Source organism: Fundulus heteroclitus, chromosome 14, assembly GCF_011125445.2.
Source record: "Fundulus heteroclitus isolate FHET01 chromosome 14, MU-UCD_Fhet_4.1, whole genome shotgun sequence".
NCBI lineage: Eukaryota > Metazoa > Chordata > Actinopteri > Cyprinodontiformes > Fundulidae > Fundulus > Fundulus heteroclitus.
In genome coordinates, this window is record NC_046374.1 from 30,254,275 (window position 1) to 30,278,093 (window position 23,819).

The window sequence follows — 23,819 nt, forward strand, 5'->3', positions numbered from 1 at the left end:
CCCATCTCTTTTTTTTCTATGTTATGGCTGTTCAAATCCCAAAAGTTAGAAACTATTTGTATAAATTGACACATTTGTGTTGACAGACAACACATTATCTCATGTTCTTCAAAACAGAAGAAAACAGACAAAGCAGGTTGTTCATCGGCGCTCTCCAGGATTCCAAAGGCTTAAATTTACCGATACCTGATGCTTGCATTAGTCTCCACCCATCCCCTAGTAGTGCTTCTTGGAACAGCTTTATACTTCTACTAACTGACATTAAATAAAGAAATGCCAATAAATAAATAGATACATACTTTTGGACTGATTACTAAGACAGCTGGTCAAAAGTTTGTGTTTGTCACTTGAGCAAATACACGAAAAGCCATTATTGTGGGATAGATGAGGAAGGGTTTTGCAGAGGTTTATCATGTTTGGTCATATTCTTTATTTTTGCAGAGTACACACAATGATAGGTTAGTTTCAAAATCCCAACAAAAACCTGTTCATTGACATGTTCTCTATAACTATCCTTATAGTTATTGTTCTCCTCTCGCTGAATGAGGTGGTTCACAGAAGTGGTTTCCGATAAACATGAAGACACAACCCTGCAAAAAGGGATATATCTAACATACGTTTAAAGCCCAAACTTTTATGATCTTCATGTCAATGATGAGTGTATTTAAACTTCTGACTGGAACCAACATCAATAGCAGCTTTATATTAGTGGTTTTTGCTTATGCAGCTTTGGTGTGGTGCCATCATCCCATGTAAGCTTTTCTTCATAACCTTTTCTCAAGATCTAGAGATGCAGAGATCTAAAAGGAAGATTCCACAGAACAGCACTGGTTGAAACTGTGATTGTTATCATTTGCATGCAAGTCATTCAACCCACCCACTTTCCTTTAGATGGTTCAATTGTACTGAAAACACTGTTTGGAGCGTCTTTATTGTAGTGACGTAGTTCTGGAAGAACCACACTGCAAAGCTATGTTATCTTATGTTCAGGTTTTGTTTTATGGCTGTTTGGCTCTAGACAGGTTTGTAGGTTTGTAGGTGTGCGTTCTGTTAACTGTGACATCATCCAGAGAAGAACTGCAAACTGGATGTGATCCTTGCACAGAATCGCACGGCAGTTGCGGTTTCCTGAACTCACTGGCAGGGTGGAATAGATCCAGGAGAAGTTGGAAGCTTTGGCGGTGTGACCACAAATTTGGCCGTTTGGACTCGCTATTGAGAAGCACCAGTGAGACTTTATGGCAGACAGAAAAAAAGTCAGCCTGTCCAAAAACAATTGCTGTTATCCGAACTGGCTCCCCTGTGTCAGCCTTGAAAGGCCAGCTTTCTCAGTTTCTCTTGGATTGTATGTAAACAAGAGACCCAACCCACTTTCCTTTCTATGACATCTGTGACCTGGAACAGAGCTGCACTGAACTGCCTGATAACGTTCCATCACTATCAAAGACAATGGGACTACTTGGAGAGTACTCACTGATCTACACTAACATATACATGAGTCACACACACCGCCTTCGCTGCGCTTTCCTTTACTCTGTTTGTTTTCCATTTTAGCTGCAGCTTCAGGAAGATTAGAGACCTTTTATCATGTTTTGTACTGAGACTCAAATGCAAGCGGGAATTACAGATCAGCAGCGGGTTCAAAGGGTTTATTGAATGAATAAGATGTGGACGATCGAAGGAGGAGGAAGTCCAGTTCCAGTTTCTAGCAGGAAGCGTTGTTAATACTCAGCAGGATCGGGTGACAGGTGGAATTAACCGGACTGAGTGGTCCGCCCGGGATTCCGGTGCGCGGCTCAGGTGCAGCCCAGAATAAAAACACGGATCCAGGGAACGATCCACGAAGAGGAACACGGGATGTGATTTAACCATCTGGCGCCTGTTTCAGGAACCTGTTTCTCCTTTAAACCCTCGCTAATTTTCTAATGAGGTGCAGCTGGGGGTTAGACCTGCCTGTCACACCCAGCGGAAAGAGGAGGTGAAAAAAAAACTACATGGAAACATGGGACAGGACACTTTTTTTTTAGTTGTAGCTTTAAGGTTTTACTTTTTAGGCTTTTATTACAACGACACAAGAGAAGTCCATGAATAGAAACATTTCCAGTAAAACTTGTTCCAGTAAAACTAAAGAAGTCTGGTCATTTACTGCTTATTCATCAGTTAATGTAATGTTTTTTTCCTATGCAACACTTTCCTTCTGATGCTTTGAATCGTCTTGTTACTTAAAAGTACAATATAAATAAACTTGCCTTGCCTTGGTATGTTTCATTGTAAATTATACTGTCAAACACTCACTGAGAGATCCCATGGTGCTCCCAGGCTCTAGGGGAGATATGATCCCTCCAGCAAAGAAAGCATCCACTAGAAAGCACCCAAGAGGCATGCTAGGTAAATGCCTGAACCTTCACTCCTGGCTCAGAGGACCAGCAGCTTGACTCAACCTGCACACAGATGGCAGAACTTCTCCTGCTCTGCTTCACATCCTTACAGCAGAGACAAGCCACGCAGCAGAGGAAGTCTAATTCAGGTGTTTGTATTCAGCATGTGTTTTTAAGAGCACATAATAATCTGGAAAATCAAGACCTTCATTGTTCATCTTTTTGACTCTGCAGCTATTTCACCAAGTCAGCCTGTATCTGCATCAGCAATTTACTCTGCAGCCGGAAGAAAACTACCCTAAAACCTGCAGCTGATGTCACCATAAAGCATCCCCAGTCTAAAGAAAAACAAGGAGTCTTTCATATAAATGCAAAGAATGCAGAAAACTTTTAATTTATCATCTTGAAGAGATTTTGGGATTGCACAATAACACCTACATTGCATAGAAGATCTTTAGTTGGGTCACCAAGTTCTTCATGACTCGCAAGGCTGCCAATTATCAAATTATCATCTTAAAACTGTCCCTCAAAAGACTTGATACTATTATTAGGCAAACTGACAGCAGTATGAAATTCATTTTTTTAGTTTGCATTAATGAATAAAAGGTATATGCCTATATGTCCTCTGACTTCACAGTATTTCTTTACATTGAACAAAAGAATAATACATTTTCCTTATCATTATTTCAAACAAGCATTACTTCATGAATCAGATGAGAGATTAAAGAAAAATGACAAATCAAAACCCATTTCCCAGCAAAGATCAGATTCTTATGTTTAGCCCTAGCCGATGGTTGTAACTCCCAGTTCAGCACTTCTTAGCAGCTCGAGAATTATGTCCGATGGCAGCCCTTGTCTCATCAGCTCATCTTTGATCTGGGGAACAAAACACATGAAACCAAGACTCTTCAGTTCAGAGATAGCTTAACCTGTTAGACTAGAATGAAACTGATTGTTATCAATTAACACTGAAGTCAACGGGGTTACTGACCAGTCGTATGATGGTATCAGTGTAATTCGTCAGCGATAGAGTAGTGGAGATCTTTGCATTCAAAGCTAAAACGTAATCTAGAAACACAGAATGAAAAGAAGATAATTCATTAAATCAAATTAAAACTCAGAAGGGTCCCTTAGGAGTGCCTTATAGAGTTTAATCAGACTGTGTATTTTGGCATGATTCACATTTTTTTTTTCCAGATTTGTTTTTCCTGCTTTATGTCTTTCATGTGCCTTTTAAACTGAATGCAGAAATCTGTGTCCCTTTGGCAATTATTGCAACACTGACTACCATTCAAAATTTAGAATATCCAATTTAAGTCCTGTTTTTAACTGAATCATCCTTCTTTCCTGGTGTAACGATTCTTTAAAAATAAAATTTGATCATTTCCACTGGGTTAAAATAGTTTGTATGACGAGTCAATCTACTTGCATATAAAAATATACTGTGAATAAGGTTTCTAATTATAAAAAATGCAAGAATATTTAATCCGTGTCACAAGGACTGAAGTTAATATTTACATTCATGAAAATGGAAAAGAAAAACACGATTTTGGTTCATAACGTTTGGATGACAACCATTGAATTAGCATTTTTTTTGCATCCAAGGAACATGGTTGGAGCACGAAATGAACCTAGAAGGTTAAAAACTAAAATGCTTTTCTTAAGACTACTTTTTTATGTATGTTGATGGTGAAAAAGGGATGCTCTAAAACAGGGTCGTCCAAAACATTTGCTATTGGTGCCAAAAATGTGAAGTAAAAAGTACTTGGAGGTGTGCCACAAAATTTTGAATTGCAAGAAATAATGTTATTTTTTTCTAAACATAAAATATTGAAATGAAACAAGCAAATCAATCAGATTTCTGTAGAAAAGTTTTTTTTTTAAATTGTTGTAGATGTAACACATTAAAAAGGTCTCTCAGGTTTGCCTGGTTAAACACAAAGAAGGAAGAAAATGGCACACAGTGGTCCCAGATTAATTATGGTGTCTTTGTCTGAGGTTTTTTGTGTATACTCAACATGAGAACAGCATATGAGTCAGTCCTGCTTTATTTTGTTAAATTTAGGAAACTTTTTGGCCCCAAGGTTGGTCGTCAGTGGATGACTGTAGCCATATCTAGTATCAGATTATATAAAAAAAGTATAGTTGGTAAAAGATAAATGTTTTTTGTTGCATATTATTTTCTCCACTTTAAGGATATTTTGATTTGGATCCTTACTGGGATCTCTATTTATCTGCATCAACTACCTGAGTTGGCAAACTAAATTTATATTGTTTTCTGTTTACGCTTACATGGTCCTGGGTCCACCGTTGAGTTTGGGATGGTGGATGTAGTTGTTGTAGTTGTTGGAGGCGTAGTTGTGAAGGATGGTGTGAATCTGGGTGTAGTTGTTAGGTTTGCAGCTGTAGTCAGAGGAGTTGGAGTTGTTGGGCCTTTAAACAGCAACAGATTAGCAGGAACATTTTTAGCTCAGGAAAAAAAGTTTTTTTGAATTCAAACCCAGGGAAAAAAAAACACTGAATTTCCACTCACTGCTCCCAGTCGTCACAAGGATGCATCGAAGGTCAGACTGGTAAACAGAGCTAGAGAAACTGTGGGGATAATTAGAATGTCTTAAATCTAAAACTTTTAACAGAATGATGAAGCAAATCAGTCAAACATAGTCTTAAAACAGAAACAAAAGAACAGTCCAAATCAGATATACAGAATAAATAGCGGAGATACATGAGTTTAGGAAAACATGATTATGGTTGAGCTGTGGTTAACCACCAGTTTCCTCAGTCCTCTCCTTCTCTTAATGTCATAACTTAAATCTCTGTGAGCTTTAAAGTTTTGGCTTTGCCATCTTAATCAGGTCTCTGCTGCAATGAACACCATTTAACAGTCTAAAAACACAATTACTGTACAAAAGCCTTCTCCTCCTTTAACCATTTCAAACTTTGTGAGTTACAGCCACATACTTCAATGTGCAGATTGTTTTGTTTTTGTTTTTTTGGACAAACTGCATGTGAAATGTCTCTGGTTGGTCAGGTTTTCACCTTTTTGAGCAGAAACGTGCTGCAGCCACAGTTATACCTAGATCTCTGAATCCTTCAGCATGTTATATTTAAACTCCACACTAACAGCACACTTTTGTGATTGCTATGTTTCAATTTAACTTGATCTTTTTTTTTTTTTTTTACCATACAGTTAAAACTGAATGTCTGTAGACACTGCTTTCAAATACACACAGTTGTCTGACTAAAAATCCAAATAAACATTTTTTGTCTGAGGTTAACCAGCGTCAATATAATTGTCTTTATTTTTTCATTTTGGAAGGGCCAGATTATGATAGTGTGGTATTAGAGTTGTATTAGAGTCTGACTAAAGAAATGTTTTAAAACATAAATAATCTTGCCTTTCATTTATTTATTTTTTTAATTTTAAATGTGAAAACATTTGTTGTTAATTGACCCTATATCAATAACATGAATCAAACCAATTTTAACAATTACGTAGTTTTCCCATGCATTATTAAGATAAGAAACTAACTTTGCTTGAACAACGAAGCAGAAAGTGTTGGTCAGTTCCGCGTCGCTGGCAGATGGAGTCCACGTCAGTGTGAAGTTTCCCGATCCTGATGAACTCTTGGCTACACTGTGCGGCCCGCTGAACAGGAGCTCAGTGATCCTTCAAGAAACAGGAGATAAGCAGTTTGTTAGGCTCCTATTTCCAAAGCTTCCCCAGCGACAGCTCTTTTTTTTATTGATATCTGAACTGTAATGATTGGACTGCTGCAAGAAATTGTTGTTTTATTTCATTTTGAAGCATCGATGGAAGTTGCAACCACCCGCTAGGGCCATCGATGTTGTCCTGAAGCGTTGCCAAAACCCGCCTGCATTTGAAGGACGTGCCTGTACTAGTCACTCACACAGCCTGGGTTGCCTCGGCTCTGACGCTGATTTGCACAGTCTGGTTAACATCCGTGTAGATCTGAGCTCCGTTCTCAGGAGTTGGAGGCAGGAACCTGGGCAGATACACACCCTCCGTGCAGGATGGAGCTGCTGGATCGACTGGAGCAGATGGACAGAGCAACAAATTCAGTGAAGCTGAATGAGATCTTCAGTTTGGTCATTAATTTAAACAACCAGCTGTTAGTTAGAAGTTATTTCATACAACTAGGTAATCAACACATTCAGCACAGAAACAACCTTTTCTAAACCAGCACAGCTTTAAATCAGTTCAAAATAAGCTGATCAAACTGTGCAGCCTACCTCTGAAAACAAACTGAACGGGGATCTTGCTGAGCGAGTCGCTGGTAGTTATCACCTCTTGTGAGTTATTGCCATTGGTCACATTAATTGTCTGTCTGGGAAAGTCCTCAATCATTAGCTGCACTGCATACGGACCTTCGGCGCTGCTGTTAGTGGGACTGAACGACAGAGTACAAGCCTGCAAGACGACAGAAAGGAAAACAAGAATGTCCAAATTAAAACCTAGTCAAAGGATTACTGATGAATTCAAATCTCGTTATTGTCCTTTCACTGCAAATCAGGTATAACAAAACACCACAGTGCTCTACTGGGATCATTCAACACACTGTTAGGGATTATGAGATTACAGAGTCTGGGCTGTGAATTACTGTTACCATGGAAACAACTGATAACACACAGTGACTAGAGACACAGAGTCTGACATACTTAGATTGGACAGATTGACTGATTAGGGGAAAATGTGTCAGCTAAGACATGATCTTCACTGATATTATACTGTGCACGCCCCTCAATGGGTGTACACAATGGGTCCTACTTAGTGTCTGTGAGAAGAATGAACCGGGCTCTCTGGTGTCTAGAAATCATGTCGCTGCGTTGTTTGTGTATGAGAGCCCAGTACTGAAGCTGTAAACATCCCTCTGCCTTTTAGATTAAATTAAATAAGGTAAAATATAGTTTCGGTTTCAAGCGTCTTCTTATTACTACAGAAGTCTAGATTAGAAACACCACATTATTCAGAAAAATAACATGGGGTGACCACAGTCAATTCTTTAACAACGCAAAAATCAACAATTTTATAGAACCATTCATTGTCTATACGCACGTATCAATCCAGCATTGCTTGGTTATAGGGTTCGGGTGAATCCTGACCCCTGGCAAGATTCATACCCAGGACCTTCTTTCTGCAAGGCAACAGTGTAACAAACTGTGCCGTTGCATTGCCCCCCCCCCCCCCCCCCCCAGTTAAAGAGATGAAACAAAAATGGAGTCTGGACTAATTAGCTTCTTGTTCCTGTTACGGCAACTTTTGACACTTACTGGTGAGACGGTGAGCACAGACGGTGGTGTGCAGGTGTGACACTCTACACCAGCTGCATATCTGCATCTAACCTCGTCTCCATCTGGGTCAGAGACCAACAGGTTGATGTTTCTCTGACAGTTTGAAGGAACTCTGTGAGAGTAAGAAAATGTATCAAAGCATCACATCACCACACATCTATGCAGTACTTTTCTGGTTTTGTTCCAAAACTTAAACCTGTCCAACGTGTTCTCCAGGGTTCCCCTCCAGATCATATTTCCCTGTTCTTAAAAGGAACAACCAAAAGATGTCTCTGCTCAGTTTGCCTAAGAAGGAGCTCTATTTAAAGAATTTTTTTTACACCGATTTATCTATGAACAGCTGTGTTAAACAGAATTATGTTCATAACCTAGAAACAGCATCAGCTGAATTATCCCATCAATGAGTCAACCACTGATTTTGTATTAAAAGAATTAGGATTTACAGTCAGATATTTATGCTGTTACTTTTTTTTTCTTCATGTAACTTTTTGGTCTCTGTTTCAGGATGAATGATTCTCCACATGATCATCTAAATACTTTTTTTAATTCAGAAAATGCTCTGCTTATAGATGAAATTTTAGTAATAAAAAAATCTTAAATTACCTCACTAGAGGGAGGATGGTGGTCCGTGGTGATGAGTTGGGTTTGTTGATGTCGGAACGATTTCTCAACTCAATTTGTGCCACTGCTGCCGATAACTCAATGCCATTTATGTTTGCTGTCCAGTTTGCAAAACCGAATCTACAGTGGAAGACGTTGAGAAGTTTTGTTATGTTACGGAGAAGTAATGCAGCACATGAGACCAGATCTCTGAAGACTGACATTTGTCCATGAGATCATTATAACTGGGTTTGTTCCGTGAAAAGCGGCAACACCTAATCAGCTGAACGGATGTCTTGTGGGAGTTCAGGATTTGGATCAGTCATCAGTTACAATCTAAACATACCAAAGTACATTTCCATTTAATACTGAAGTAGACTTACACAGAATATAATGTAGACAGGAAATCAATGTTTGTAGTCAGGATATAGTCCTTCTGACACCATTCACCTCTGCTTTCATCGATTGCATAAACTGGTGACCCAAAGCAGCTTCCATTACAAATTAAGGTGTCGAGCTCTTCACATGAGCTGAAGCTTAGCTTAAAGGTATTAGTTAACTGTAAAGTTTAAGCAAAGAGGTGTTAAATGCAATATGTAAAAAAAAAATTAAAAATGAAAGTACAATATTTTAATAAACTGAATTTACCTGGTATCCAAACTGCTGATGGTCAAGAAAAGAGTAGGTATAGACCACACCATAATAACCAGCTTGTGCACCGCTGCACAAGCTGGTGCACAGCAGCAGCAGCAGCAACACGGACGGCAGCATAGTGACAGAGTCAAGGTCTGCAGACAAAGACTGAGAGTTGTTAAAGACAAGTGAAGTTATTCTCTCACAGGCAGCTTTTCATCCACTCCCTGTGTCATCCAGTGAGTTGATGGTATGCCTTAGCATAATGGACCAGGGTATCTGGTATGAGGAAAAACATGTGATTGCAGAAAAGATTAAATTTCAAAAGTGAAAACACAGAAACGCTGTTGTGCAGCGAGTGCAAAAGTCATAGATCTTTCATTTATGTATAAAAGATGGTTCCATATCTCAGCAAATTAAAAAAAAATACATTTGTTTGCAAAAATTAAAATATATACTGACTTGTATTCTAACTGGCAAATCTAGATACCTAATACCATAACACTACAACAGAAAAATAACCCGTCTTTATTACATTGTAAAATGTTTCGATCATTGGCATAAAAAAAAAAACCAATCATGCTTAGAAACTTGTTGAAGAATATCAAACTGGAGATGACGATAGCAAATAGGTGTTGATCGAAGTCAACCCGACTATCCTTCAGTGCTTTTCTGAAAACACTTCAATGCCTTATCCAGGACCCACTGCCAATTTTAGCAGCTCTGCCGTAGCTCAGTTGACGTGACAGCGCCTGTCAGTCAATCATGGAACCTCATCAGCTATTCACCAATCAGTGATTGAGAGTATTTGTACTCTAGGTAAGTGTGCCCTTACCTGCAGAAGCTGCAGGTAAGGGCACACTTACCCTCGACAATATCATTGGGATTTTACATAACAAATCATTACAGTCAGAGAGATTTTGTTAAACTAAAAATAAAACATTGGTTGGGGAGAGTACAAATGAGACAGGACAGAACTGACCATCGGTTGTATCGTGAGCAAATGCGCTTTGGGCCGGTCCAAGGCTGTCTTAATTTGATAAAAAAAACATATTCATGCATTTATTTATGTATTTGGGAATAATAGACCTTTAAGTTGACGTATGAATAATGATATTGCATTGGTTGCGATAATTATTACAATGATAACTTCACTGACACTATTTAAAACTTGTTTGAACATTTTTTCCCCCTTTCATTTTTGCCTTAATGTTGATAGATAAGAAAACAATTATTTTGGTAACACTGTGAGCTTATTCATCACTGCCATTAGATCTCTCAACTCACACTAAGCAATAGCCTCTAATAACCCAGGAAAGTGACAGGTGGATCAATGATTTGCATCTAAGTTGGAATGTGGCTAGGAAGATAGACCTCCATGTGTTAGTAAACAGAAGCTTTCTAACAACAGGTTGATCAAGTGTGAGTCACCAGAATTAACTAGATATGTGTTGAAACATTTTCAGAATATCTGTAAAAAATTGTATACATTCAGTCAAAAAGGCAAATAAATCAAAATGAAGAACATATGTCGCTGAAGTCATTATATATGATTTTTAGATATGTAGAACTATATCCATAAACATTATAAATACATTTAGTTATTAAGCCAAAAACAAATGAAAAAAAAGAAATCCATACTCCAAGAAACAGATTTTTTAGCTGGAAACACATATATTCTCGCAATGAGCCTAAAATATGCTGTTTGTAACTGAACAGACATACAAGTTTAATAACAGCCTTCGTAGTTTCAATATCTTTGATCAAGACAAGAAAACAAGGTGTGTTTCAGCTAAAAATCTGAGCTACACTGTGAAGGTTCCTGATCTGTTTATGATTAGCCATAAGGTAGAAGGTAAACTGTTTAAATAACATATGTACAGTAAAAACCAGGGTTGTTGATATATATGGCCTGGTACCAAGCAAGTGAACAAGAGAATGGAAACGTAACCTCAACATTTAACTGGTAAGTGTAAATCAGCCTAGTTTGACTGAAATGCTTTTTGTTAATAAGACTAAGGAAGTAAATGACCAGAATAAGATGATTACGATCATGTAACTCTCATGTGTTCAGGTCCCGTTTGACTTGTTTTTTTTTTTTTCAGTTCAGTACAGTCCCTTGCAAAAATATTTACCCCTTGGAATTTTTTATTTTTTGTTTCCTCTAAACTTGGAATTAAAATGTATTGTTCAAGAGCTTGCACCATTTACAGAACACACCTACAACTTTGAAGATGTAAGATTTTTTTTATTGTGAATCAAACAACAATTAGGACAGCATACATATGTCCAAGTATGAGTATGTCTAAGGGGCATTTTAGGGTAATATTGGGAGCTTCAGCACAGACGCCTCATTCCTTCAAACCAGCCATATTTTCCCCTTTTTTAACTGTTGTAATGTAATATTGTGTTTCATAAAAGAAAGGAACATAGAAGTTTTTTTATTCATAAAGAAAAAAAACAAAAACATTTTCATGTCCTGGGTGTCTGGCTCAATGGTAGGTGGGCACTAGACGTTGGAGCACTCTCAGCTTGGAGAGTTCAGCTGAATGTCCCTCTGTTGCCTGAATGGATTGGATAAGAGCAGTGCCACATTGATAATGTGCCGAACAGAGAGTGCAGCACATTGTCAATCTAGCTTGCCAGGTTAGGTGGCTATGACTGAAGGTGAAAGACTAAAAAAACACCTGAATGGAGCTAAATAAAGATTTAAGGAACATAATCTACCCAAGAACACAAGCAAAAGACTCCAAGTAAAAATGAACACAGGCTAATCTAGAAGGTAACGAGGCGGCCTGTTAGTTCTTCCTGTCTCGTTCGTGAAGGCTCGCCTCACCCTATTCGTAGATTTGGCAGCAAAGGAAGAAAACAGTTATCAGAGACAAAACACTTATAATATGCATATATTTATTACAATTGGAATTCCAAAGGGAGACAAACACTTATAACGTTATCATTAAGCTTCATTTAGTATATTACCAAAGTCCCCCTCCACGGCCATTGAAAGCATCTGTCTACCCGCAAACCCCCAGTTGCATGTTTATTATAAGCGGTTGGCTCCTCACGTAGTAACTGGGGTGTGTGGTCCATGCACACACAATCTCAAAGCGCTTAGCAAAATAGATCCTCAAGTGTCAATTCAGGAACTAACTTTTAATTATTAGCCCAGGTGGTTTTAATATTGTACCAGGAAAAAACATTAAGAACAATAAAAAAGCTTTCAAACTGCATCCAATTTTGAAAGGCCCCCCATAAAACCTCCTGTGCTTCTTAGTGCCTGGTGACTACTGTAATTTACCAGCTGTATGCAACGAAATTTCGTTCTGTACGCACTCTGTGCATACGAAATGACAAAGTTGTCTAAGTGTCTAAGTACAAGAGCTTGAATGAATTTATTGCTGCAAACCTCCCCCTCTGTAGAATGTCACACAGTTTTAGTGATTAGAAAGTAACTCTTTGTGCTTTAAGAAAAACATGTTTAACACAAAAATTATATACATTTCTATAACAAAAGAAAAAAGTAAAGACATAGATTAACATAAAAATCTCTAATAAAATAAAGGACAAGAAAAACTCTGAAAAATATGAACGCAAATGAAAAACCCCAACCACACATCTAAATTGTAACAGCACAGTCTTTCACAAAGACAGTTTCAACGTACTATATCAGAGCTTGGTACAGAAATCCCAGACATTTCTCAGACATGTGATCAGACTGCTGAGACTGCTGAGCTATTGGACCCCCCATCGTTGGATGATATTTTCTGCAAAAACTGCGTCTGCCATGCAAATAACATTGTGCAAGGTCAACACACACACACACCCATGCACAATCCTGTCTCCTGGCAGACTCCACAGAGCCCTCAAAGGCCATTCCTCATGACTGCCAACAAGATTTCTCCTCATAGAGCTGAATTGGCATGCTCCCCATCCCACTCTTGTACCAAACCTTGTGAGCTTCATCATTTAAATTTGAAGCTTTTCATAATTTAAACGTGTTTTGTAATGTAAAATTGTGTGCTGTAGAGTGTGTTGGATATGACTGTGGAAGATTGTGCATGTGCTCCTGTTAAAAAGGTGGCTGTGCTGTTTTTAATGTGCATTAACAAATTCTGATCTGTAGAAGCATCTTCATGTTGAGTTGATGGAGGTGATTTTTTAAAAATTAAAGACATGAAAACAGAAGCTTATGACTTGCCTACAATTGATTCCGTGTGCAGAAAACAACCCAATAATAGATGCAGCCAATTGGAGCAACAACCATCTTGGGCAGAATGAAAAACAAACTCTCCGGGAAATTTCTCTACAGACCAGACAATGACTTAATTTCATAATATCTGCCATAAGCTCCGCCTGTGTGCAATGAAGAGACAATAGGATCAGAGTTTGTCCACATCATTGGAAAATCAATAGTTCTAAAAATTAAGAATTAAAAGTATTTTAGACAGAGTAAACGGTTCATTTTGAAAACGTATTTAAAAAACTTTTAACACTCAGTCAACAGTTGCAGAACAACATAAGACAATAAGATCAATAGAAAATCCAAATCCAGGCATAAATACAACACATGGACAAAGATGATAGGCATAAAGAAGTAGAAAACCCTGGCTAAATGTCTGCCCAAATAAATAGTTCAGCTGATACAACCTACTGATCTTTAAAAAAAAAAATTTTCATTTAGTTCATATTGATAACTGATTATTATAATTTACACTTGTTAAAGTTCTCTTAATTTTAAGAACATGTCTTCACAGGAATAAACAACATGGACACTACATTTTCTTTCTGTCATTTACAATTTTTGACCAATTCCCAAACAAGGTTAAGGCCTTAAAGTATTTAAAAAGACAAGACACAAAACCCCTTTTTTTCCCCCGCACGGATCACAGTAAGTCTCAGACTTAGCCACTAGGGGGCAGCTGTTTTTGTAACTTTCAGTGATCCGTCACTCAGCAGGCGTACATTTATGTCTGGTGGCATCCCTCGTCTGATCAGTTCATCTTTGATCTGCAGAAGAAAACACAAGATGTATGTGAGGCAGTCGGTGGTGCCTTAAAACATACTGAACTATGATCAACGTTGACAACAACAGCTGAGCTAAACTGCATCACTGAAACTAAATTCTGTTATCGTTTAACAATGGAAGACATTTGGGCTGAATCAATTTGGATTAAACTCAAGCCATTATTGTTTGTGTTAAATTCAAGGATATTACCGACCGCTTTTAAGATTCTGTCATGATTATCCTTCAGTGGCATCGTAGTCGAGAACCTTAGCTTCAGAACAGTGATATGAGCTGGAAGAACAAGAGATCAACATGGTTTACGGCAGTGTTGTATAAAGTACTGAAATCTCGGAGTCAAGTAAAAGTATAAGTACTTCTCCAAAATATGACTTTGGTAAAAGTCCAAGTCACTGATTGAAATGTTACTTGAGTAAAAGTCTTAAAGTATCTGAAATGTTTTGTACTTAAGTATGAAAATTACTGTAAAAATAGATGTACTCAAGTAATGTAATAAAAAAGTATAAGTAAAAAGTAAAACAAAGCAAATGCAATTTGAATGACATTTTTTAGATTTTGGTAAACTTTGAAAGTCTAATTCACTTAAAATAATATAAACAACCAAGTGCAGGAGAGATTTAGACCAAGTTTAGACAGAAAATACAACCTTTTTGTAAGCTTTTACTGCTGAACACTGAAATAAAAATTCATACTAGCAGAGGTTCTGTAATTACAGCAGCTAGGAGAACAAGGATCAAAACAAAGCAGAGTTCCCTTTTGCCTGAAGTAACCAAAGTTTCTTCAGTTCAGCAGTTTTCCTGCTTGCTTTTGCTCCATGTGCTCCTAGCTGTCCAGCCAACTCTCTTAGCGTGAATGTTTACTCCAGTCTTGACTTCAATGCTGATGTTTCAAACAGAAATTAATAGCGCTGCTTCCAGCTCGCTTTCGCTTGCTTCTTTGTCTCTTCTTGTAATTATTTGGTAATCAGACCGAATATCCATCCCACTCTACCGACAGCGACGGTGACCACAGCGAGCCACGGTGTCTCTCTGAAGGCTGAACGTCTGAACCAGCGACCAGCCCCTCTCCAGCTGTGATTGGTTAGCATGTTGCCTTCAGTCATTGAGTTGATTGGTTGAATTGTATGATTGACACATCAAAGATAGTACTAATTGAAAGATGGCCACTCCGAGGTTAAAAAAACAAACAAATCTACTTCCAGTTCCATCGGGCACGCTGATGCCTCGCTTTTTTGGTAACGAGTAACTAAACCAAAAATTGAAAATGTATCAGAGTAAAAGTATGCAATTAAGTTCGGAAATATAGTGAAGTAAAAGTAATCAAAAAATTTTATACTCAAGAAAGTATAAAGTACTCCAAAATATACTTAAGTACGGTAGTGAAGTATTTGTACTTCGTTACTATACAACACTGGTTTACGGTACTACTTCCAGGTACATTCACCTCTTTTTCCCACAGGTACTTTTACTCCTGCTTTCATCTTACTTACATGTTCTCGGTGGAGGATTTGGGGTTGTCAGAGGAATGGTGGGTGCAACAACTGTGGTTGAAGTCACCATCCTTCCTGGGGGAAAAAAGCAAAAACATCATGAGTTCGGGGAATAAAAAAGTAAATTAAATCAAAGATGGAAATGAAAGAACTGACTCACCGTTTCCAACAGTCACAATAACACAGCGATGCTCAGACTGGTAGACCGAACTGGAATCACTGAGGAGATGATTCAGTTCAGGGCTTTAATCTTAAATTAGTGATGAAACAGCCTTCAAATAATGTTCAAAACAACCTCAGAGTATCAGATGCAGAAAAAAATTACCAGCGAGTGTACAGCTCCATTGAGCTGCTAACTGTTAGTATGATGCCGAATTATCTACTGCGGGAGTTTATACATATGGAGCTAACCCTGTGCGTTTCTCTACTGGTGTGATCCACTCCCAACCAGCGGACTCTAAGCTTAGCATCTTAAGGCCTTTTTTCTGATCTGCTGAAATTTTAATTATGCCTCTCGGTCCTCCACTCTCCTCTTCACCCAGCTTGTTACCTGCTGCAGCAGAGGCAATAAAACACTGGACTTATTGTACGCCAACACCAAGGTGGCATAAAACTCATCACCTCCCTTCACTGGAGGAGATCAGATCTCCATATGGTTAATTTCAATTCTGCATATAAACATTTTGTACACAGTGAACCAGCTGTGAGAAGTAGAGTGAAGTGATGGTCTGAGAAGACCAAGAAAGTTCTACAGGACTCTTTCAGCGGGGAGGAATTCTGGCAAAATACCATCACTGTTTAAAATCAATTTCAATTTCCAGTTAATTTGTTAACCTCTGTGTACCCAGAGGAATCCAGAGTATGCCTGTGGACTAAAGGCTAAGATTGGTATAGATATCTGAGCCCAGGATTTATTTACCCATGCTGCAACAGTTTATAACATCAATCACTGCATCAGTTTTAATAAATAGTTCCTCGCTTGAACACAATTCTTAGCAGTACTGCTGCTATGGTAGCTCTTTTATGTTTTGGCTAAACAGTCTGAGAATATGACATGTTTTTTTTTTTTTTGTGCATTTGACATAATTTGCCAACCATCAAATTAAATACTGACTTTGCATGAACAACAAAACAGATGGGATGACTTTCTTCATCTTCACTCATAGAAGGCGTCCATCTCAGAGTGAAATGTCCAGAACCAGATGAATTCTTCTCTACATTTAATGGTCCGCTGAACAGGAGCTCAGTGATCCTTTAAAACAAAGAACGGAAATCTGCAGGTTTGTTTGTTGGTATTTGCAATAAAGCCCTGAAACTAGCCTCTCATTATATCAAGTTCAATATGCTCTGACAGCAAAAGCCAGTTTTGTTCAGATTATGTGTGCAGGCCTTATGTTTGTATGTGTTGGAGTTCTGATATTCTTTGAAGTCAAATACATCAAGTTTTAGACAGCCATCTTGAATCATGTCAAAAACATTCACATAGTTGGAAACAATAAATATTTGCTACTCACACAGACTGAGTTGCTTCTGCTGTGATGCTAATTTCTATCATCTGATTAACTTTTATGAAAATCTGAGCTCCGTGTTCTGGAGTTGGAGGCAGGAACCTGGGCAGATATTCACCTTCTGTGCAGGAGGGTGCTGCAGGATCCACTGGAGCAACGCAAGAAAATAAATGCAAATGTGCTGAAAAAAAGATTCATTCAAAACAAGTCTAATTGAACTTTGTGGGTGTCATGGCCTACCTGCCTCTGAAGGTTTCCAGCACATTCCTCATCAGCCCAGTTTCAACTCAGCCTGATCATCTACACCTGTCTAGCTTTAATCATCTCGGACTCAATCCACCTGCCAGCCTCTCCATATAAACTCTCCTCAGTCTCCTCTTCACCGCTGGTCCGTCTGCAGTTTTGCGCTGTCTCTCAACTGAAGATTTCCCCACATTCTGCTGAGTGACAGCTACCCCGAGTCTGACTACCGGAGAATTTCCCACTTCACGTTGTCAGGACTTCCCTGCATCTGCCTACACCTCCTTCGGTTCCCTCCTCCTGCACTCCGGGCTTACCTGCTCTCCTCCGGTCCTCCAGCGTCCTCCAGTTCTCCAGTGTTCATCTGCATCTTCACCACCTCAGTATTGACCAGCCTGGGAATAATCGGCTTGGCGGAGGAGGTCGAATGGATCAGGGCGACAGCTCGTGCGGATATCTTTTACAGACCGCACCCCCCCAGACCTCCTCTCACCCAGTTGTCTGTCCCATTAGATGTTCCCACCACTGCCTCCTCCGTCACTCCCACTGCCTCACCGTCAGCTGGAACCCCTGCTCCGCTCGACGCATCCGAGTCCCGTGAGGTCCGGGTCCAGGAGAACCCATGGACCTCAACCATGCATGATTTCCCTGAGAAGGGGGTCCTGGAGGACCCACCTGCCTCCTTCGCAGCTCCAGCCACAGCTTCCCCCGCAGCAACCACTGCAGTCTCTGCCACGGCTGCAGCCCCCGCCGCACCTCCTGCCGAAGCCCCCAATGCTGCATCGGCTGATGCACCTGCTGCTATTGTCTCCATCGCAGCTTCCGCCGTGTCACTGTCAGCAGCAGCCTCAACTCTGCCGCCTGGCTCCACCCGACGCAAACGCCGGGCTCGTCGGCGCAGGATCTCTTCTGAGGCGCAACCTGACTCCTCTGCTGCAACGACAACTGCAGCCAACGTCACCTCCCTTTCTTCGATGAGTCGGCCGGATTCAGATGTTGCAGCTCTAGAGGGTCTGGATAAAGCACCCCACCTCCATGAAGATCAGCTGTGGGACTTTTTCTATGGGGACAGGGACGACCTTCTCCCGTGTTGGTCCACCCCTGTTCCCGCTGATGAGAGTTACGCAGTCTACGAGGACAGGGTGCACGCCGCCTCACCGGCCACCTCAGAAGTTCCCGCTGTATACGCCATAACCCAAGTCTGTGTGGGTGCACTCGCTCCAGCTTCACCAGTCGGCTCAGAGGATCCCACTGCACATGCCACGGCCCAAGCCTGCATGGATGTGCATAGCCCTGCTCCGCTGGCCGCCGAGAGCACAGTCCCATGGGCCGCCGAGAGCACAGACCCACCGGCCACCGGGAGCACAGACCCACGGGCCACCGGGAGCACAGACCCACGGGCCACCGGGAGCACAGACCCGCGGGCCACCGAGAGCAAAGACCCACCCGCCGCCTCCGAGGGTGTAGCTCCGCATCAGCCCGCCGCCTCCAAGGGTGTAGCTCCGCCTCAGCCCGCCGCCTCCGAGGGTGTAGCTCCGCATCAGCCCGCCGCCTCCAAGGGTGTAGCTCCGCCTCAGCCCGCCGCCTCCAAGGGTGTAGCTCCGCATCAGCCTGCTGCCTCGGAGGGTGTAGCTCGGCATCAGCCCGCCGCCTCCAAGGGTGTAGCTCCGCCTCAGCCCGAGGCCTCGGACGGAGGCAGGTCCTCCTGGGCACCCTCAAAGTCCCACGAGGGGGTCCAGGAGGACCTGCCTCCGTCCAAGCCTCAAGAGGGGGTCCAGGAGGACCCGCCTCCATCCAAGCCTCAAGAGGGGTCCAAGAGAACCCGCCTCCATCCAAGCCTCAAGAAGGGGTCCAAGAGAACCCGCCTCCATCCAAGCCTCAAGAAGGGGTCCAAGTGGACCCGCCTTCATCCAAGTCCCAAGAGGGGGTCCAGGGTAGAGGTCTGCACGGGCCTAAAATTTCAGGCCCGGCCCGGACCCCTGGCAATCAGGCCCTAACCCGACCCGGCCCGAAAAATTAAGCTATTAATGAGCCCGAACCCGAGCCCGACTAAAAGGGTCCGCTATTTAGACATGACTGTTTCCCGACACTTCGGTCGCGTAATAGTTTCTCAGAAAGCAGACTCGAACAATTAAACAAATAATACTTTTAACACACGATTAACTCTTGCAAAGACAAGCGTTTATGTATTTAATTAGACCTCAATGTCGAAAAACGGGATGTCATTGTCGCAAAAGCAGCATGTAACGGACAGCCAGGATATATGACATCGGTAAATCTATGCGCCACGGGAGTAGATAAATGAGCAGCACACATGAGCTCCTTGTTAGCTATGAGGTCGAAGTGCTCCCATAAAGAGATTTTCCCTCCCGTATTGGGAATTTTCAATAGCTCACCTCTGGCTAGCTGGCTTTTCAGTTTGTCCATCTTTATTGACTGACCGGAACAAAAGTACGGAGCCCTAGAGGGGTCATCGCAAAATATTTTGCATGTTGAGAGAATGTGCGCTTGTTTTACTACATTGGGATGTCCTGCGTAGCGACATGCTGCGTAGCGTCTGCTTTCAAAGACAAAGGAGAAATAAAAAGCGGTGCGCGTGAATGTTTTTCTGACCTGACCTAACTGAAAAATCATGAATACATAAAACCAACTTTATCAGTGTCAAGCCCAAGCCCTACTCGAGCCCGTGCTATTCATTGAATTTAAGGCCCGTACCCGGCCCGAATTTGCATATTGTGTTGGGGCCAGTCGGGGCCCGATGGGCTTGCAGGCCACTAGTCCAGGGGGACCTGCTTCTCTCCTACGACACTCCCGAGTCCAGTGAGGCGGTCCAGGGGGACCTGCCTCCAGTTTACGCTCCCGAGGTCAGTGAGGCGGTGCAGGGGGACCTGCCTCCAGTCTATGCTCCCGAGTCCAGTGAGGCGGTCCAAGGGGACCCGCCTCCAGTCTACGCTCCCGAGTCCAGTGAGGTGGTCCAAGGGGACCCGCCTCCAGTCTACGCTCCGGAGCCCCCTGGGGGTCGACCTGATCCGCCCTCTGATGAAAGACCTAATCCGCCGGACGACAAAAGACCTGATCTACCTCTTGCTCTGCTGAGGTCACCCTCCGCGACGACCATCGCCAGAGACCCAGCTGCTCCGCCGCCTGATTACTGTACCTCGGCGAGGTTGTCCTCCACGACGACCACCTCCAGAGACCCTGCTGATGACTGTGGCTCACCGGGGTCGTCCTCCACAAAGTCCGCCGCCGGAGACCCTGCTACTCCGCCGTCTGATGACTGCATGTCGCCAAGGTCGTTCTCCACGACGACCGCCTCCAGGGACCCTGCTTATGACTGCACCTAGCCGGGGTCATCCTCTGCGAAGTCCGCCACCAGTGACCTTGTTACTCCACCGCCTCCCGCGTCCGGGCCGCCCTCCGTTAGCTCCTCTGCTCATCAGCAAAAGCGTTGCTTCCAAGCCGCCACTCTCAAAGGCTTAAAACCGCGCTCCCACGTTTTTTTTGGGCTCTCTAGCGCTCCTAAGTTCCTGCGCTCCCACATTTTTTTGGGTTCTCCAGTGCTCCCCAGAGGATCTCTGAGCTCCCCTTGGTCATCGGCCACCTGAACTCTCTGTTGGACCCTAACCCGCCGTCCTTGGCCTCCTTCCACCCATCCTGGGTGGGTTGTTTTGATTTGTTCTTGGACTTGATTTTTGTGGCCATCTGGGATCCGGCCTTGAGGTGTATGTGTGTGTGTGTATGGGGGGGTGATGTCATGGCCTACCTGCCTCTGGAGGTTTCCAGCACCTTCCTCATCAGCCCAGTCTCCACTCAGCCTGATCATCCATCTACAGCTGTCTAGCTCTAATCATCTCTGACTCAATCCACCTGCCAGCCTCTCCATTGAAACCTTCCTCAGTCTCCTCTTCACCGCTGGTCCGTCTGCAGTTTTCTGCTGTCTCTCAGCTGAAGAATTCCCCACGTTCTGCTGAGTGACAACTACCCCGAGTCTGACTACCCAAGAATTTCCCATGTCAGGTTGTCAGGACTTCCCTGCGTCTGCCTACACCTCCTTCGGTTCCCTCCTGCTGCACTCCGGGCTTACCTGCTCTCCTCCGGTCCTCCAGCATCCTCCTGTTCTCCAGTGTTCATCTGCATCTTCACCACCTCAGTATTGACTCTAGTTCTCATCTCCACAATCCATTCATCCTGCAATAAACTCTCTTAAACTAAGCTCAGTGTGTGGTGTTGAGTTTGGGTTCATCTGGACAAATCCTGACAGTGGGTTCTTCACAGACACTGCATGAGGTGTAAGGAGACGACTTGGAACGAGGCTTTTGGGTCACCGCGTGGTTCAGAAGGACTATTTTTTTATTTTCCCCAATACTAAACATTGCCATTCATGGCCACCCTATGGCAACCCTCGAGGGACACATTTAGCATGACAAAACTACAAACATGCTCAAATTATTGAACACAGCACAGTCTGTCACACAGCTCTGCAGCTAGTTAAAAGGATGGATTCAGTAACTTTAAACCATTTGTGCAGGTCAACTAAATACCATAATAGGGAAAAATGTTTTACTACTTTTACAATTTTAAATTTTAAAGTTTGAAATCCATTAATCTTTAGTTACTAATCAACTTTTAACGGAATCAGTAATCATTAGACACCAAAGTGAAAATTAACTTCACATCAGTTAAGCTCTTTATGGTATAAAACAAGCTGATCAAAATCTAAAACTATACCTTTCAAAAGAAACTGGATAGGGATTGGGCTTATGGCAGAATTGGCGCCAATTACCCTTATTGACCCGTCGTTTTTATACAAGGTGATTGTTTCTTTGACAAAGTCCTCCATCGTCAGCTGCACTGCATACGGACCTTCAGCACCGCTGTTAGTTGGGCTGAATGAAAGAGTACAAGACTGCAAGAAGAGAAAAAGTGATGATAGATTTAAAATCAAAGCTAAATCAAAATAAATTAAGTCAATTGTAAGTTTCCACCCTGGTAGAGTTGTGTTTATGATACAGAATGCTGGGACACATAAAAAAAACATATTTTAATGCTGAAATAACTTGATTTAATGTATTTTATAAATTTAGGCTCTTTAACAGACAGATATATGGCACATTATATAAATACTTGATTTCATACTGAAATACCGAAAGACATGTATTATGGCATATTATTAAATTTGTAAATAAATACATGCTTTCATGCTGAAATACTTTTTTTCATGCTCATAAACAGAGACATGTGATATTACATATTAATACATTTATAAATTAAATTTATAAATTAATACATTTTATAACTTAATATTAAAACAAGTTGGGTTGTTTATTGTATTTCAATCTCTGTCACATGTACAATCCTGATCCTTCTCTACACATAAGCAATAATTTCTTCATATTTTTTGTGTGCTATACATGCACATATGCATACACATAGTTTTTGATACAATTCATATCTTCACCGCTTTAACTGCAGTATCATATAACCCATTGTTACTATAATTTCCAGTTATTTGCCCAGTAGCTCCTGCTGAGATAAATATGCAATGTCATGTGCAATGTTCAGAGAGGCACAAGGGGGGGTTCTTTTTTTTCACCATATGTAATATTCTGGTGTGGTTGTTGTTTATGATTTGGTTAAGTTAGCCTTTTCCTGCCTTATGGTCTATTTGTGTTCTAGGGTCTGGAGTCCTGTTTTGCCTGTTCATTATTTTGGTTAGCTGTTCTCTGTATTAGTTCTGATTTTAGTTCTGTGCTTTGTTTTCATTATTATCCGTCTTTGGTTTATTCCTCAGCTCCTGTCAGTTCCGCAATTGCTTTCACCTGCCTTTGGTTAATTAGTTTTCACTCTACTTACCTGTTTGTGCGTTTATTTAAGCCTCACTCCCTCCTCAGCTATTTGTCGGTTCGTCTCACACACGCACTCCATCGCCTCGTATCCCTGAGCGCATTCCCTGTTTTTGATCCCGTCTTTGGTAAGAGCTCCCAGCACCTTGATTCTGTTTTAATGAACCTGTTCTGTCTGTCCTGCCCAGTTCTGTCTGCCTGTTCCCTGTCAAGTGTTGCCTGGATGTCTGCCTTACCTACCATTGAATTCTGTTCTGTTTACCTGTCTGTTTTCCACTCATCTTCCCTTCAGTAAATCAGTTTACAGCATAGCAGTGTTTAGCTGAATTCCAGGTTCACCTCCACACCAGATCATTACACCATGTTTTACAGTGTTTTACACTACTTGGTTGCAGGGGAAAATCTTTTATCATGGAAGGGGCAATATTTCTACAATTATTTGCTAACGATGAACAGGGTGGTGTAGTTTGTGAGCTTAAATGTGAATGGGTTAAAAACACCTATGAAATAGAAGAGAGTTCTAACATATTTGGAAACCCTTACCATCTTACAGAAATCCCATCTGACACACCTGTCGCATAGAAAAGGACATGTAATATCATTCTTTAACTCTAAAGCCAGAGGCCTGGCCATATTAATGAATAAGAACACCACTGTAACAATTGGAAAAACTGTTGTTGATACATTGGGGAGATATGTTTTAGTGAACTGTCAAATTTACTTTTTGGTCTTCCACTCCGTTAAACAGCAAACATAGAAGAGTTGCACAAGTCCATAGACTATGTCCTCTGC

The 23,819-nt window shown here is 41.5% G+C and overlaps 2 protein-coding genes across 2 annotated transcripts in view; both read right to left on the reverse strand.

The window, feature by feature from the left end:
- Positions 1-23,819, reverse strand: part of LOC105924405 — a 749,458-nt gene that overhangs the window by 62,442 nt on the left and 663,197 nt on the right. The gene's annotated exons all lie outside the window — the stretch shown is intronic.
- LOC105921742 (probable maltase-glucoamylase 2) lies at positions 2,744-9,112 on the reverse strand. The gene is made up of 11 exons (XM_036146714.1): positions 8,940-9,112; positions 8,675-8,850; positions 8,295-8,432; positions 7,671-7,803; positions 6,633-6,810; positions 6,290-6,431; positions 5,911-6,048; positions 4,912-4,970; positions 4,671-4,811; positions 3,370-3,446; positions 2,744-3,254 (listed from the first exon to the last, which is right to left on the reverse strand). Exons 1-11 carry the CDS (start codon positions 9,060-9,062, stop codon positions 3,162-3,164), a joined length of 1,398 nt encoding a protein of 465 aa, XP_036002607.1. The 5' UTR covers positions 9,063-9,112; the 3' UTR covers positions 2,744-3,161.